General features: G+C 47.5%; 1 protein-coding gene across 3 annotated transcripts in view; it reads right to left on the reverse strand.

Moving 5' to 3' along the window:
• Positions 1 to 15,246, reverse strand: part of LOC129834645 (alpha-ketoglutarate-dependent dioxygenase FTO-like) — a 210,444-nt gene extending 195,198 nt beyond the window's left edge. For 2 of the 3 annotated variants that reach the window (XM_055899828.1, XM_055899827.1), the window contains exon 1: positions 15,159 to 15,246. In XM_055899828.1, coding sequence (XP_055755803.1) covers positions 15,159 to 15,200 — 42 coding nt within the window. In that variant the 5' untranslated portion in view covers positions 15,201 to 15,246. The remainder of the gene's footprint in view (positions 1 to 15,158) is intronic. The other variant, XM_055899829.1, reaches the window with a different exon arrangement.
• Between the last annotated feature and the right edge of the window lie 1,018 nt (positions 15,247 to 16,264).

Genomic DNA, 16,264 nt, shown 5'->3' on the forward strand with positions numbered 1-16,264 from the left:
ACTAGAATCCATTTAGTGAGAAACAAGCATGTTTCCTTTCTATTTCCTTTACTAACCACTATGTACAGGAACAGTATGTTACTAATATCTGAGACTAAAGGAACAGACAAGAACGCTTAGGAAGTGATTCAGTGTTGTTACTGAATCACTACAAGAGAACAAATCTAACCTATGTGTCTCAACTTTACGATTAAGACTCAGATTGCTATTGAATTACCGGAGAGATATTATTTGGGAATGTTTACATGGTTTTTGACTGTCTTCCTGGAATCCACCACAAGATAAATAGTCTATAATGGCATTAGACAAATCCTAAAATATTTGGCAAAAGAAGGCATTTTAGTTTTCTCAAGCCATCCCATCCACTCCTATTCACTGTTTATTTATGTTCCTTCCTTCAATCATTGTGAACCAAGGATAATATTCTACCAGGAATTGAATGTTTTAATCCTCGTTACACTCTTCCTAGTAGCCTGGATGGTGACAGATTAACAGACCGGACGTTTCCAAACCCTGAGGGGACAGTCTACTGCATGCATGGCTTTAAGTGGACTGGAGGGTTAATATGAAGCCAGTAGAAAAGAAAGCAGTGGTGGTACTGAATATTACTGACGAGCTCCAGGCGAATGGTTGGTACTGACGAGCTCCAGGCGAATGGTTGGTGCTGACGAGCTCCAGGCAAATGGTTGGTACTGACGAGCTCCAGGCAAATGGTTGGTGCTGACGAGCTCCAGGCAAATGGTTGGTGCTGACGAGCTCCAGGCAAATGGTTGGTGCTGACGAGCTCCAGGCGAATGGTTGGTGCTGACGAGCTCCAGGTGAATGGTTGGTGCTGACGAGCTCCAGGCGAATGGTTGGTACTGACGAGCTCCAGGCGAATGGTTGGTGCTGACGAGCTCCAGGCGAATGGTTGGTGCTGACGAGTTCCAGGCAAATGGTTGGTACTGACGAGCTCCAGGCAAATGGTTGGTGCTGACGAGCTCCAGGCAAATGGTTGGTGCTGACGAGCTCCAGGCGAATGGTTGGTGCTGACGAGCTCCAGGCGAATGGTTGGTGCTGACGAGCTCCAGGCGAATGGTTGGTGCTGACGAGCTCCAGGTGAATGGTTGGTGCTGACGAGCTCCAGGTGAATGGTTGGTGCTGACGAGCTCCAGGCGAATGGTTGGTACTGACGAGCTCCAGGCAAATGGTTGGTGCTGACGAGCTCCAGGCGAATGGTTGGTGCTGACGAGCTCCAGGTGAATGGTTGGTGCTGACGAGCTCCAGGTGAATGGTTGGTACTGACGAGCTCCAGGCGAATGGTTGGTGCTGACGAGCTCCAGGTGAATGGTTGGTGCTGACGAGCTCCAGGTGAATGGTTGGTGCTGACGAGCTCCAGGTGAATGGTTGGTGCTGACGAGCTCCAGGTGAATGGTTGGTGCTGACGAGCTCCAGGTGAATGGTTGGTGCTGACGAGCTCCAGGTGAATGGTTGGTACTGACGAGCTCCAGGCGAATGGTTGGTGCTGACGAGCTCCAGGTGAATGGTTGGTACTGACGAGCTCCATGTGAATGGTTGGTACTGACGAGCTCCAGGCGAATGGTTGGTGCTGATTTTATTTTTATTTTTTTACTTAACTAGGCAAGTCAGTTAAGAACAAATTCTTATTTACAATGACGGCCTGAGCTCCAGGGGCATGGTTGGTGCTGATGAGATCGTGCCAGTGTGGGTCAGACCCAACTCATTTAGCCTAGCCTGAGACAGAAAGTAAAATGGGACTCGGTCACGTACTAGAAGATGTTGGCTGTTCCCAACTTCCCCCACCACCTCCACCCACACTGGTCTGAGGGAAGAGGGAGATATCGCCGTGGTTACTGTTCACACTCCTGCTAATTATTAGAGCCAATCAGTGAGGTTAACAGGGCGGAGCCTGAGGAGATCATGTTCTAGGGAATTTAACATCTGGCAGAGATGGAGGTGAATACATTACACACTGGCCTCCTCCAATCCAAATAAAACACTCTTGACATCTGAAGTGTACTTAGCACAGAGGGGAGGGAAGGAGGGAAGGAGGGAGGGAGGGAGGGAGGGAGGGAGGGAGGGAGGGAGGGGTGGTGGCGAGCGAGCATCCCATATGGTGATGTCCAAGTGCCAACTAGTGAAAACCATGTGGCTCGTCCAGTCAGGTGACGGTCCTCCAGGCTCCAGAGGAGAGGGGGTCTGCCCCAGAAAACAGCCCAGACAGGAGGACCCATCTGGACTGAGACAGCTCTGTCACAGGCCTAGCTACCTATGGCACAGTCCAACACGGTCAACGCTAAGAAAGATCTACTGCCACCAATGCCAAAAAATAGACTAGGGACCCAATACCACTAACCTACTTTGCAAGAACGTGCAAGTCAATTGTGTAAAGCGATGATGTGGGACGTAGTTACTGTACATAGTTGACATCGTATTCTCTCTCTAGCGCACTCTCCAGCTCTCTCCAGCTCTCCATCTCCAGTAGTATGGTCATTGTTTCTAGCCCTGCTGTTGGTCCTGGCTGCTACGCTGTGTTTGTTGTGATGGAGAAACAGATATGTGTCTATGGCTGTGTTTAGTAGCTAAGGGCCATCCCCTCCCACCATTAGTGGAGGTATAAATCACAGCCCTCCCCGTGCCGGGAGGTGAGAGAGATGAGAGTGGAGGTGAGCCTGAAATAATGCTGATGTCCCCCAGGGTCAGACCTCCATTATGGCCGCTTCAAAAACTATTAATCTGGCTTGTAGTCACTGGCCTAGAAATAATTACTTCATCTAACCTATGTAATACAGCATGACCAGCAGTCCAGTCAGGTCCAATTGGGTGGGGGAGAGAGGAGTGGGAGAGAGAGGTTAGGGCAGAGAGGGGAGAGAGAGGGAAGGGGGAGAGAAAGCCACAAATTACAGGCCCGTCTCTGCTGCTACTAGGTGACTGATGTACCACTCACCATCTGGATATGGCCTTTACACTAACACTGATTTAGATACACACACACACGTCTGGTGCGCCAAGGCACACACATACAACATTTAATTTCTTTGCAATGTGGTCACAATATACTCAGCAATCCCTAAACAGGGTCTGAGTAAAATAACTTACTAAAAGATAACAGCCATTCCAACCACTAATCACTAAAGTGAAACAGCCAGGGAACGGAGTCCAGTATATTCACTCTAACCAACCAAAACAACCCACCAAACGGAACCCCCGACTTCTTAAGTAGTGCACTACCTCTGACCAGAGCTCTATGGGCCCTGGTCAAAAGTAGTGCACTATAGGGTGCCATTTGGGACACAACCAGAGTGTTGTTCTATCTAGTGTGAGGTCGGACAGAAGTCCACCTCTCTAACCACTGCTCAACATTGCCACCTAGAGATGTAGGAGAAACTGCTAGTCATCACCAACACCACTATGATGGTGAAATAAACCACCACAACATCCCACTACACACACACACACACACACACACACACACACACACACACAGACACACACACACACACACACACACACACACACAGACACACCATAAAATTCAGTGCAGTCCGCCTCCATAAATGTCACAGTGAAGTATGGAATGACATGAATAAATACAACAACCATGAGTCTCCAGTCAGTCAGTGGAGGCATGGCTACATCGCTGGCTGTCACAGATGGCATCCCAGGTGGAGATTTCATTAGTTAGGGTTGAAGTCAGTCTCCCTTGTTGTCTGGGGGTCCTCGCTCGGCACGCGCTACTGTAAACATGCTCCATATCCTAATCAGGTGTCACCGCCGCGTTTGATCAGTCTGCTAAAACTTGTCACAAATCCCCAGCAGAGAGAGAGAGGAGGAGGAGGAGGGAGGAGTGAGCAGGGGGGACAGAGGGAAGGAGCAGGGAGAACAAAAGGAAGGAGCTGTCAGAGGGAGAGAGAGGGGGGAGACGGGAGAGAGTTTGCCCATTAGCAGCATTCTCCATCTCTCTCCGGCTGCCCATAGTGAGGAGTCCCCTGGTGACAGACAGCTCCAGGTCTCTGCTATACAACACAGGGACTTCTCTTCACCACCGTCAGCACTATACACACTAACACACCTGATCACTAGAACAACCACATACTCCAGCTAAACACTCAAGTAGTAAACTAGTTTCTGTTGTTTACCCAAAAAACCTGAGATAAGCCTACAAGCTGCACCCCTTTTTGGTTTCTGCAAACACTTTCAATAGTGGCTCTCTTTCTTTAAAAGCACCAAATCAGAGACAGACACCTCCCCTGCTCCCCTCCAGAATGAGAGAAGACAGCAGGCAGTGGAGTTGGTATAGGAACACACACACCATTAGATACTGTTTACCTTTTATTTATGTTGATATTGAATACATTAGCCGATTGAACCTCCTAAGAACACTGCAGAGTGACAAGCCGGAATCCGTCTTTGTAACTACCATGGCAACGGAGATTACCACAAATAGAAAAAAATCTAAAACCTCTGAATAGAACGATACATAAATTAATTAAAGGACACAAAAACAAGCAGAGAATTAAAGTTAGAACATCTGTCAGAGACTTAGCTTCCCATCCTAATACCAGTGTTAGAACATTTATACCCTTGAAGTGAATGATCCCTTCTTTAATTGACAGTCAAGGAAAAGTGTTTGCAGCAGCATCCTGTAGCCGCTGATAAGAAAGCGTTCCCCCCCCCCCCCCCCCCCAAAAAACAGTTTAAAGAACCTTGGCACTAATCCCTATTGTCATCCCAGTGCAGTGGAAGGACTTACAAATAGTGATAACTCGACAGAGGCTGTCTGTTCCTGAGGAGTTAGGGACAGGGTAGCCGTCGCATGCTGGAGAATCAGTCACTTAGATTAATACAATCCATACGCGGCATCAGTCAGGCATGACACTAGACTGTCACTGCATTTACATCCCAGTCCATCCCTACCGTTCTATATGACAATGTGTTTAAGAAGGTCCACTCACATCACAAAGAGCCTCTCTCTGTGTGTGTTGGTGGATAACACTCCCAATCATATGATGTGCTTTACTGGTGATCCTGGAAACAACAACTTTACAAAGCTTTGTATCACAAGTTTTACTGTCACACATACAAGTAGGCCAAACACACACACACACACACACACACACACGTGTAGAAACAGTTGTTTATTGAGATAGGAATAGGAGTTTTTTTTGCTGAAGCTTGCTTTGAGAGCATATGGGCAGAATACAAAGAGAACTAGACTAAACTGATGAGCGACAGAAGAGGACTAATCTAACCAAAAACTCCACAGATTATCAAGAACAAACAGCAACATAACTGATCGAACCACAAATAAAATGGTAAGACTATTGTGGCCGAATACAAGGCTAATAGATGGCATCTCAGCCAGTGCTGAGCCTCAGTGTTTAGGCTGTACGCCTGTGACTCCTCCACTTCAGCAGTCCTGAGACAAATGACAGTGGCTGCCCTCAACATTACAGGGCCAGGGCACGCATGACACTAGTGCTGACAACTGAACACACACACAACACACCCCTAGCTGCCTTGATAAACACACACACAAACACACATTTACCCCACACACACACGCACACAGCCCAAAACAACAGTGACACAACCTCTCTCCCTCCACCTCCCTCTCTCTCCATCTCACATGAGACAAGCCTGACTTCAGGCCCTTACCCAGGCAAGTGGATCTGACCTGCTGCCCCCCAGTCAGCCTCATCTGAATACACAGAGACAGGAACAGGAGAGGAAGGGAAATCTGCCTATATTATGATGGGAAGAGAGGAGAAGAAGATAGGAGAGGGGGATGAGATGCCGTCAGGGGGCTCTCTTCTTTATGCACGTATGATCATGTGGTTGACAGCACCGGTGGGAAGAATTATGGACTGTTGAACAAAAGGTTGAGGTCTGGCTGGTTGGTGATGTGATGGTACCTAGATGGAGAGGCAGGCAAGCAGCTAGGTAGTGGTGGGCCTGACAGTGGTGGACTTATGACAAGTACCACCGCGCACACACACACACACACACACACACACACACACACACACCACACACACACACACACACACACGGCACCTCCTCGCCATCCGCTCGCACCAAAGTCTGTCACTCAGAATGGGCCAAGAACGCTGCACGTTAGAGTGAGCGTGGGGGGCGGAGAGAAGATTGAGGGGGGTTCTGGTCAGAGGTTAAGCGCAGAGAAGACAGCAATGAAAGGCAACTGTCATGCACCAGCGCACGCTGAGGAGCGCCTGTCTCATGGAGAACATGCAAAGAAGGAATGCTCTCTGAGTCCTGACAACACCCCTCCTCCTCACCCCTATTACCATCACTAACCCACACAAAACACACACAGTACACACACAGTACACACACAGAACTCAGCCCCTCTAAAACAGAGTGGCGGCACCACAGAAGGCAACACCTGCCTGACAGCATGCCAATCAAACTGGTGACCCCTTCTCTAACATAGCATACGCATGACTAAAGTTAGCTGGGCCCATGAACAAAAACGCACAGGCTGAGAGAGAATCACTGAAAGATGAAGAGGCTACCTGGCTGGCATCAACAGGTATCATGGAATATCCAAAGAAATGATCCATCAAATGGTCGTGGCTTATTTTCAAATGAAATAATCCCTGTAATATCTGACTTCAGGCAGAGAAAGGTATTTTATGAGTGGTGGTTGGTGGGTAAGGCAAGGTAGAGGCAAGGTAGAGGCAAGGCACTCCAGCTGGCTAGGTTACACTTGGCTCCAGTGATGGGGCAGGGGGGCACTACAATCCCTCTCCCTCCTCAGTCTCCCCTGGGCAGTGTACTACAGTACTACATGCCAGGTACTTTCATTACACACGTTTATGGAAAATATCTTATGATGTACAAATTAACAGTTACAATTTACAGGGCCTTATGAAAGTGGCCTCCTGCAGTTTTTGTGAATGGAGGCTATTGAAGCAGTCATCAGAAGCAGATGTTGGCCAAGTCTAACGTTAGCTAACTGCAAGGTAGCTCAGCTTTATTGGAAAGGTGAGTCAAAGGAAAATACAAAGGAAAATAAATTCACAAATAAACAGCAACACCACCAGCCCTGTAATATAAATGGAGCAGGTGGATTCATAGGGAGAGCAGGCCTTCTGAGAGCTACAATAGGTAGGCTAGCTTTACTGCTTTAGGACCAAGAGCAAAAGAAAGTTAACCTACATGATGAACGCCAAAGACAGCCTTGAAAGAAGAGACTGCACCTTAAGTGTTGTCTAGTCACTGTCCTTGTGACAGATGGCCTTACAAGGAAAATTAGATTAAATTAGAGGACTGCTGCACCAGACTTCTCGTCCTCTCCCATCGTTAGTCTCTGTCGCTCTCTACAGTGTGCCCCCCCCCCTCCACACATACGTACAAATTCAAATGAAAATAATGACCTCCCTAGATTGAAGCCTTGGGTGGCTAATGAACCCCCCTGAGTCCCCTCTGTCTGAGGTGAGTGGATCATTCCCATGTTTATTTAGTACGGCCCCACCACAGCCACACACACACCACCTATTGATCAGATTGATTATTCCATGTATATCACCGGTGATAGGGCTGTGTGACTGATGAACTCTGGGTCACACTGAACGTAAACTCATTGACTCTGACAGCTGAGATGATCCATTGTCACAGCAGCTTGTTTGGGAAAATACGCATACATCAGCAATAATATGCCAATGCTAATATGAACTGCTAGGTAGAGCTGATGATGACGTGGGATCTGTCAACAGAGAGGGTCACCCACAGCTCACAAGCTAACAGCCTGCTCACAACAAAACCTGGGACTGGTGGTACATTTTACTTCTGAAACTGTGCAACTAGGCCGATTTCTGCTGACAATCCAGTTAGGTATTACTTCAAAGAAAATCCTAAATAAATGTACCATTTGTCAATAGTAATAAAGTATGAATAAAGTAACTATGTAGAAGACACTAAATCTTTGTTCATCTGCCGGATGAGTTGAACATAGCATCCCGTTATATGTTTATCCTTAGTGTTTTCAACATACACTAAAACCCAAGCCCTTTAGCCAAACCGTGTGGATGGACATGCTGTGTAAAGTGTCATCTATCATATGGCTGCTGTGATGGCTAACATCAGGAGAGGAACCTAGGCTATATCCCAGAGTGCATCCAAAATGGCACCCTATTACATACATAGCGCACTACTTTTTATCAGGGCCCTGGTCAAAAGTAGTGCACTATATAGGGAATAGGGTGGCATTTGGGATAAATACTTAGGCTGGGTTTTCCCTCTGGATGTTTAGTAGGATCACAGATGCTCTTAAACACATACATGTCTGTGGGCCCTGGCCCTGGCAGCTAGGGGCGGCTGTAGACATGGGACCTGAGACACCACAGAGAGAGCAGCCAGACCGGGCTGTAAAAGTTGATATCCTCCCAGATGCAAACCAAATGTAGACATCATGAACCTTTAAATTGTCCTACATTTAAAGCAGACCACTATAAAAGGGGGTAAGGATAAGAGAAGAGACATGTATGCAGACACACATCTAGATCACGACACATGAAGAGCCATATTATATAGTGCACCACTGTGTAGCTGTTGACAGTGATGTAGGACTGCTTACTGAGAAACCAGATTTCAGTTAGAAACATTTAGGAGTGCATCTCACTCCCAGAAAAGGGTATGATAGCTGGTTCCATGTCAGTGCCATTACTGCAAATAAAATGTGCTATAAATTTGCTCTTTGTTGCCAAGAGATGAAAGAAACCCTGTAGCTGGCAAAAACAATGGAAAAAACAATAGCAACCCAAGTCCCTCTTCCATCACTGACACATTGCCACTGCCAGGCATGTGTCTTAAAGGCTGTAGGGTTGGGTTTACCAAGCTGATCTGTAAACAACACAAAAACAGTCCAGATATATCCAGGCTAAGCTCCAATAACTAAGACAAGGTATGAAGAGGTAAAGAAAGGGGGGTGCTTATAGCCACAGACTAATCAACCCTCCTCATCGTTCTCATATCGGATCAATGAACTACCCGGGGCCTTGGGCCCACTGCCACACCACCGCACAGGCACTACATTACACACAAAACTTCATATTCATTCATTGATTTACTTTTCAGAATAGTATATCATTGAACTCCAATGGGACTAAAAACAGAGGCTGGGGCTGAGGTCAAGCCCACTTGCATGGACAGATGTTTGCACAATATTGATGTCCCAAGCAGAAATAAATGACTAAATATCCCGATCGATACCTAGTTTCCCTAGCCGGCCCTGTGCGACAGCAGATACATAAATACATCTTTATGCCTACAGGAATGGTCCCTAATGAAGAGTGGATAAATGCTCCCCTGAAGGTAAACTCTTTGATTAGCTGAGGCCAGAGGTGACGCCCGGTTGGGGAGGGCAGAGGCGATATGCTGACATGGAAATGCCATACCTTCTATTGCCTGAGGAGTCTAATGGTTAAGAGGGGCTAAGTTACTGAGGGGCCAACAAGGATATGACAGGTCACAAGCCTTGAGCAGGTCGTTCTGTGCTGCCTGACCTGTTTTCCATTTGTAATGGTAATAGCATGGATCAGCAGCATTCTCAATCATACTCATAGTCAATAACGCACATATTGTTTCAATTCTACATGTAGCCTAGCTCTGTTTTGACTGTGTCACTGGGCTGGAGAGGATACTGTTGAAACAAATCCTCTGCATTTCATCTCCAGCCACCTCAAGCACGAAGGCCCTAGCTCTCAGTGGTTAAGACGTATGAAAGAGGGGACATGAGACTGTAATCAGGCCAGACCATCGTCATCATCATCAGGAGCAGCAGTACTGGGCTCCGGCTCTCTGTCTCTCTCATGGTGAAGAGACAGTGGTGCTGATGACACTAGATAGAGGATCTGGATGGAGCTGCCTGCTCTTGTTTACAGCACAGCTCAATTACCCAGGACAACACCAAGCAGGCTCATCACTCAGCTTTCCCTTCACTGCTCCACAGTGACCAACAGGGCCATAAAGAGGGAGGAACCAGATCATTCCCTGCTCCTTAATTAAATGAGAGCAAAGCTGTTGACTTAATTTCCCTCCTCTCCGTAAGCAGACCCTCCTCTTCCTCAACAAAGCAGTCCCCACCCACATTGAGCTGGCCAGCCCTCCAACCAATGAAGACCTCCCGGTCATCATCCCTGCTCGGCCCTAAATCAACAGCTGGATAAACAGCCTCCACGGTGGGTTAGTGCCGGTCCCCATGCAGTCACAAGAGGCCGAGGGCCGGGGGGCTCCAGGGGGCCGAGTCAGGAGCCGGATCGACACCTCAACAGCGATAAGTAATTCTGTGTTGGATTAGCAGCATGATGGCCTGATCAATACAGGGTGATACACTCAGGCCATTAGGAATGCAGGGAAGAAATGGCCCCCTCTGGTAATAAAGCAGGCCTTATGTCTGGCTGTTCCTTCATCAGATCTCTCCATTAGTGTAATGGTACTATTATCAGCCACAGCAAAAGACTAACTTTACCAGGGAACCTTTTTTCAGCCGGACGGACCGGGCCGTGCTGGAGGGGTCTGACGGAGTCAGGGAGGGAGAGCCATGCAGTGAGGAGTGGAGAAATGTCCTCTCTCTCCATCTCCCTCCTTCCCCAGGCCCGGATGTAAATCTATCTCTCCATCTCCCTCCTTCCCCAGGCCCGGATGTAAATCTCCAGCAGCCTACTTCTATGTTCCCTGCCCGGCTCCTAGTGCTCCTATGTATTCCTAAGCGTGTTTTATGTCAGCTCCCAACACTATTTCTCCATTATTGGCTCATTAATAGAACTAGCAGTGTGTTAGCGGTGGGTAAGAGGGGGGAGATGGCCGCCAGAGCAGGGGAAAGGTGCTGAATGTGTTGAATGTGACATCCCTCCTGCTAAAACAACCAGAGCTGACATGACAGCACACCCGGCATTAGTCGCCATAAATCGTTACCTTAACACTAATTCACCGGGTACATTTTGTGGGGGGGGGTTGATTAACCATGTCTGGATGTGTGGCCACATAATCAGCTTTTACCTCTAGTTGTTCATTTAACAGAATTGCCAAGGGAAACACAAAACATTTTAATGAGTGTTGAGGAATGAAATACCCTAAACAGCACTAGCTGCCACAACCAGAGGAAACCAATGAGGCTGATCTGAGCGATGTGCTGGGCTCAGCCAGGACCTCAGCACAACATCTGCTGACCCTATGTGGTCATTACTTAGCCTGACATTCCCCTGAAATATATTTCCACTTTTCCATCAACACTTTATACATGTCATCACATAGACAGCAGCTATCGTCAAAGACAACGTCAAAGACAACGTCAAAGACAACGTCAAGGAAGTAGTTGAGGGTCAATTCCCTTTATATTCAGTTTACGCAGGACGTGTATATAAAAATGCATATACCTTTATTTCTAAAATAATAGACATGTTTCAAACCATGCATTTCCTTTACAATAACCTGCTGACATTAGTGAAAACACATGCTATTGATCACAGTATATTACAAGTAGGCCTATTAGTTAGGCTTTTGAGTTGATGAGACAGACAAACATGAGACAGTGCTCCTCTCAGAAACATGGGGAAGACATTTTGTCCTGCACGTTGTATTGGATGTGGTTTAATTGAGAGTCTGCCTTTTTAAAACAGGTTGGGAGTTATGTGCAGTAGGCCTTCATGATAAATAGCTTGCCTTCACTAAACTAGCAAAATGACAGGGGGAAACAACTCACTGACTGAGTCTAACTACAAACACACTCACTTATGAGAATACAGTTATATCCCCATATCCCCAGTTATTACATATGATGATAAACTGAACCACTGCACTGTGTCCCTGCCCTATAATAAGCCACTCGGATTAATACAGATACTCTAATTTAGAACTGTTCTGTGGTTTTCCAGCCATTTTACCATTACAATACTATGTCCTCGTTCCTCAATCATCCTTTTATTATTTGTCTAAAAGAGGAAGCAGAACCATTAGCTAGCTAGCTAGCTAGGTCTGTCTGTCTGTCTGTCTGTCTGTCTGTCTGTCTGTCTGTCTGTCTGTCTGTCTGTCTGTCTGTGTGTCTGTGTGTCTGTGTGTCTGTGTGTCTGTGTGTCTGTGTGTCTGTGTGTCTGTGTGTCTGTGTGTCTGTGTGTGTGTGTGTGTGTGTGTCTGCTCTATGCTGCTTACACCCACCTGGGGGCCAGCTGGAAAGCGTTCTCGCTCTCATCTGGTCATCATGGCCGCTCTCTCAGCTCTTCACAAACAGGAGGAACCACGTCCTACATAGTTTCTGTGCTGTCAGACATGATCCAAACACATGTGCCATGGCAGACTGTGGCGCGGCCAAGGCTGGGAGCTGCCGGGTCTGACTGACTTGGAGAGAGCAGACCTGGGCTCAAATACTATTTGAAATTGTGCAAAAACTTTGAGTGATTGCTCTAGCCTGCCTAGAGTGCCAGATGGGTGGGGCTTGCAGTGTTAGGACTATTATATTGGTCCAGTACGCAAGTCAAGCTCAATCACAGACAAAGTGTTTGAAACGATTTTGAATAGTAATTGAACGCAGGTCTAGATGAACCTGAGCAGAGCAGTCTGCATGGGCCCAGCAGTAGGGGTAGCTAAGGAGGTCTGGATGAGCCTGAGCAGAGCAGTCTGCATGGGACCAGCAGTAGGGGTAGCTAAGGAGGTCTGGATGAGCCTGAGCAGAGCAGTCTGCATGGGACCAGCAGTAGGGTTAGCTAAGGAGGTCTGGATGAGCCTGAGCAGAGCAGTCTGCATGGGACCAGCAGTAGGGGTAGCTAAGGAGGTCTGGATGAGCCTGAGCAGAGCAGTCTGCATGGGACCAGCAGTTGGGGTAGCTAAGGAGGTCTGGATGAGCCTGAGCAGAGCAGTCTGCATGGGACCAGCAGTAGGGGTAGCTAAGGAGGTCTGGATGAGCCTGAGCAGAGCAGTCTGCATGGGCCCAGCAGTAGGGGTAGCTAAGGAGGTCTGGATGAATCTGAGCAGAGCAGTCTGCATGGGACCAGCATTAGGGTTAGCTAAGGAGGTCTGGATGAGCCTGAGCAGAGCAGTCTGCATGGGACCAGCAGTAGGGGTAGCTAAGGAGGTCTGGATGAGCCTGAGCAGAGCAGTCTGCATGGGACCAGCAGTAGGTGTAGCTAGGGAGGTCTGGATGAGCCTGAGCAGAGCAGTCTGCATGGGACCAGCAGTAGGGGTAGCTAAGGAGGTCTGGATGAATCTGAGCAGAGCAGTCTGCATGGGACCAGCAGTAGGGGTAGCTAGGGAGGTCTGGATGAGCCTGAGCAGAGCAGTCTGCATGGGACCAGCAGTAGGTGTAGCTAGGGAGGTCTGGATGAGCCTGAGCAGAGCAGTCTGCATGGGACCAGCAGTAGGGGTAGCTAAGGAGGTCTGGATGAATCTGAGCAGAGCAGTCTGCATGGGACCAGCAGTAGGGGTAGCTAAGGAGGTCTGGATGAATCTGAGCAGAGCAGTCTGCATGGGACCAGCAGTAGGGGTAGCTAGGGAGGTCTAGATGAACCTGAGCAGAGCAGTCTGCATGGGACCAGCAGTAGGTGTAGCTAGGGAGGTCTGGATGAGCCTGAGCAGAGCAGTCTGCATGGGCCCAGCAGTAGGGGTAGCTAAGGAGGTCTGGATGAATCTGAGCAGAGCAGTCTGCATGGGACCAGCAGTAGGGGTAGCTAGGGAGGTCTGGATGAGCCTGAGCAGAGCAGTCTGCATGGGACCAGCAGTAGGGGTAGCTAAGGAGGTCTGGATGAGCCTGAGCAGAGCAGTCTGCTTGGGCCCAACAGTAGGGGTAGCTAAGGAGGTCTGGATGAGCCTGAGCAGAGCAGTCTGCATGGGACCAGCAGTAGGGTTAGCTAAGGAGGTCTGGATGAGCCTGAGCAGAGCAGTCTGCATGGGCCCAGCAGTAGGGGTAGCTAAGGAGGTCTGGATGAGCCTGAGCAGAGCAGTCTGCATGGGCCCAGCAGTAGGGGTAGCTAGGGAGGTCTGGATGAGCCTGAGCAGAGCAGTCTGCATGGGCCCAGCAGTAGGGGTAGCTAGGGAGGTCTGGATGAGCCTGAGCAGAGCAGTCTGCATGGGACCAGCAGTAGGGGTAGCTAAGGAGGTCTGGATGAGCCTGAGCAGAGCAGTCTGCTTGGGCCCAACAGTAGGGGTAGCTAAGGAGGTCTGGATGAGCCTGAGCAGAGCAGTCTGCATGGGACCAGCAGTAGGGTTAGCTAAGGAGGTCTGGATGAGCCTGAGCAGAGCAGTCTGCATGGGCCCAGCAGTAGGGGTAGCTAAGGAGGTCTGGATGAGCCTGAGCAGAGCAGTCTGCATGGGCCCAGCAGTAGGGGTAGCTAAGGAGGTCTGGAGAACAGAAAAGCCTTTACTCTCCTACTATTTCTCTCCATCTAATTACACAACCCACAAACACAGCACATTCAGACCAGAACACATCACAGCAGGCCTCTTTGGCAGTGGGGTCTGCTACCTAATATAAAGCTGGGTATGCCCAAAATGTCACACCTTTCCTTTGATCAACTATTTCATTCTCAATCATATTTTTACACGAACGCCAGTCAATGCGGTTACTATTCATTGTTTTGAACAGCATCCCAGGACAATCCGGCAGCCATCATAGTCCTTTCCGTTTCAGATGAGCCTAGAATTATTACCTGCAATAGAATTGTACCACTCGCACACAGCCTGAAACTGCTCTCCACCAACTCACAGGATAGTTTAAGAACACACTGCAGTCACTCACCCCCCCCCCCCCCCCTAATACAATTTTGGAGCAAGATTATTCTGATTTTATAGGGGACTTTTACCATGCAACGTGTCTAAATCAATATTCAAGCCTTCACGGCGATCCAATCAGTTTATTGTAGCACAGTCTACACCCATGTCTAAACTGTAATACTGAAAGCAAAAACAGTGTAGGCCTATCTGTAACGATAAAGCTGTTAATAACAGCGATGCTCCATTGTAGGTGAATGAAGAGGAAACCACAATAAAACCAGAAATCATGCAGGCTGATGTGTAGCTACATAGACAACTGCAGCTTTCCAGCCTTCAAAATGACCCAAGCATCACCGCATTTGTAACATAAAGTTCTGAGAGAACGAGTCCACTGTGTATTTGCCAGAGCTAAGGGAGAATAACGCTATGAATACCTTTCTTCTCTTCTCGCTCTCACTGCCACCCGATCGTTTCATGTTTCCTAGAGTTATGTTTACACACCCGCTTTCGCTTCAGCTCATCTTGGTAGTTGTAGTTCCAACAGAAGAATTACAATAAAACTATAGCTCTATTAAATAAACAGGGCATATAAAATGAACGGGTGCCTGTAATAATAATATAGATACAAAGACGGGCTATGAAAGAATACATTTCTGATCACAATCTAGTATTAATTTGCTTCGAATGAAAATGGAAAACTTCATATCCCGAAGCACGGAACAGAGGAAATGCGTTCAAGCGTAATTTGACTCAGCCGGATGGGGATTCTTGCTGCGTAGTGCGCACAGCAGCTACAATAATACTAGATCTTCAAATCATATGGAAACCCTACCATCCTTACAATAACGTTGAGATAATTGTATAAATCTGGTAAATCTCGCAGCTGCTCTTTTGATGTCGATGAGCGCGTTTAATCTAAAATGCGAACAAGTACTTTAGCAATTGAACATGGCAAAACAATGGTTTATAACACAAAATAATACAGCACGTGGATCAAATAAAAACGACTAAAGTAGCTGAAATAATAATAAGGTAAACTTAAATTAAATGTATTTCCACTGTCACTTTTATATTTTCGAATAGGCATAGCCAATACAATACATTTACATTACATTTAAGTCATTTAGCAGACGCTCTTATCCAGAGCGACTTACAAATTGGTGCATTCACCTTATAACATCCAGTGGAACAGCCAATACAATGAGATTTTAGAAGAAATAGCAAAGAGTTTGGGCAGTTTGAACTTTTCTTTTTTGCTGCTTGGGTTTTTTCTTGTGTAGCCTAAATCAAAAGCAGCATTTTGTAACTCGTGTAAAAATAGCAATCATGCTTTGAACATGCTCCAAGACTCCAACACTGCCAAGACTCTTTCAACTCTTGCATCTCATATCCAGGTGCTTTACTGCGAAAAGGTATTGGCTGCCTCGACATAGACAGACACACATCACATTCTACTCACCACCAATTGTGAAGGCAAACCATAAGCATCCTGTATACAGTATGGGAGCATTTATGTATGGTATCACATGCAGACAATATT

The sequence above is a fragment of the Salvelinus fontinalis genome, chromosome 35 (genome assembly GCF_029448725.1).
Source record: "Salvelinus fontinalis isolate EN_2023a chromosome 35, ASM2944872v1, whole genome shotgun sequence".
Taxonomy (NCBI): Eukaryota; Metazoa; Chordata; class Actinopteri; order Salmoniformes; family Salmonidae; genus Salvelinus; species Salvelinus fontinalis.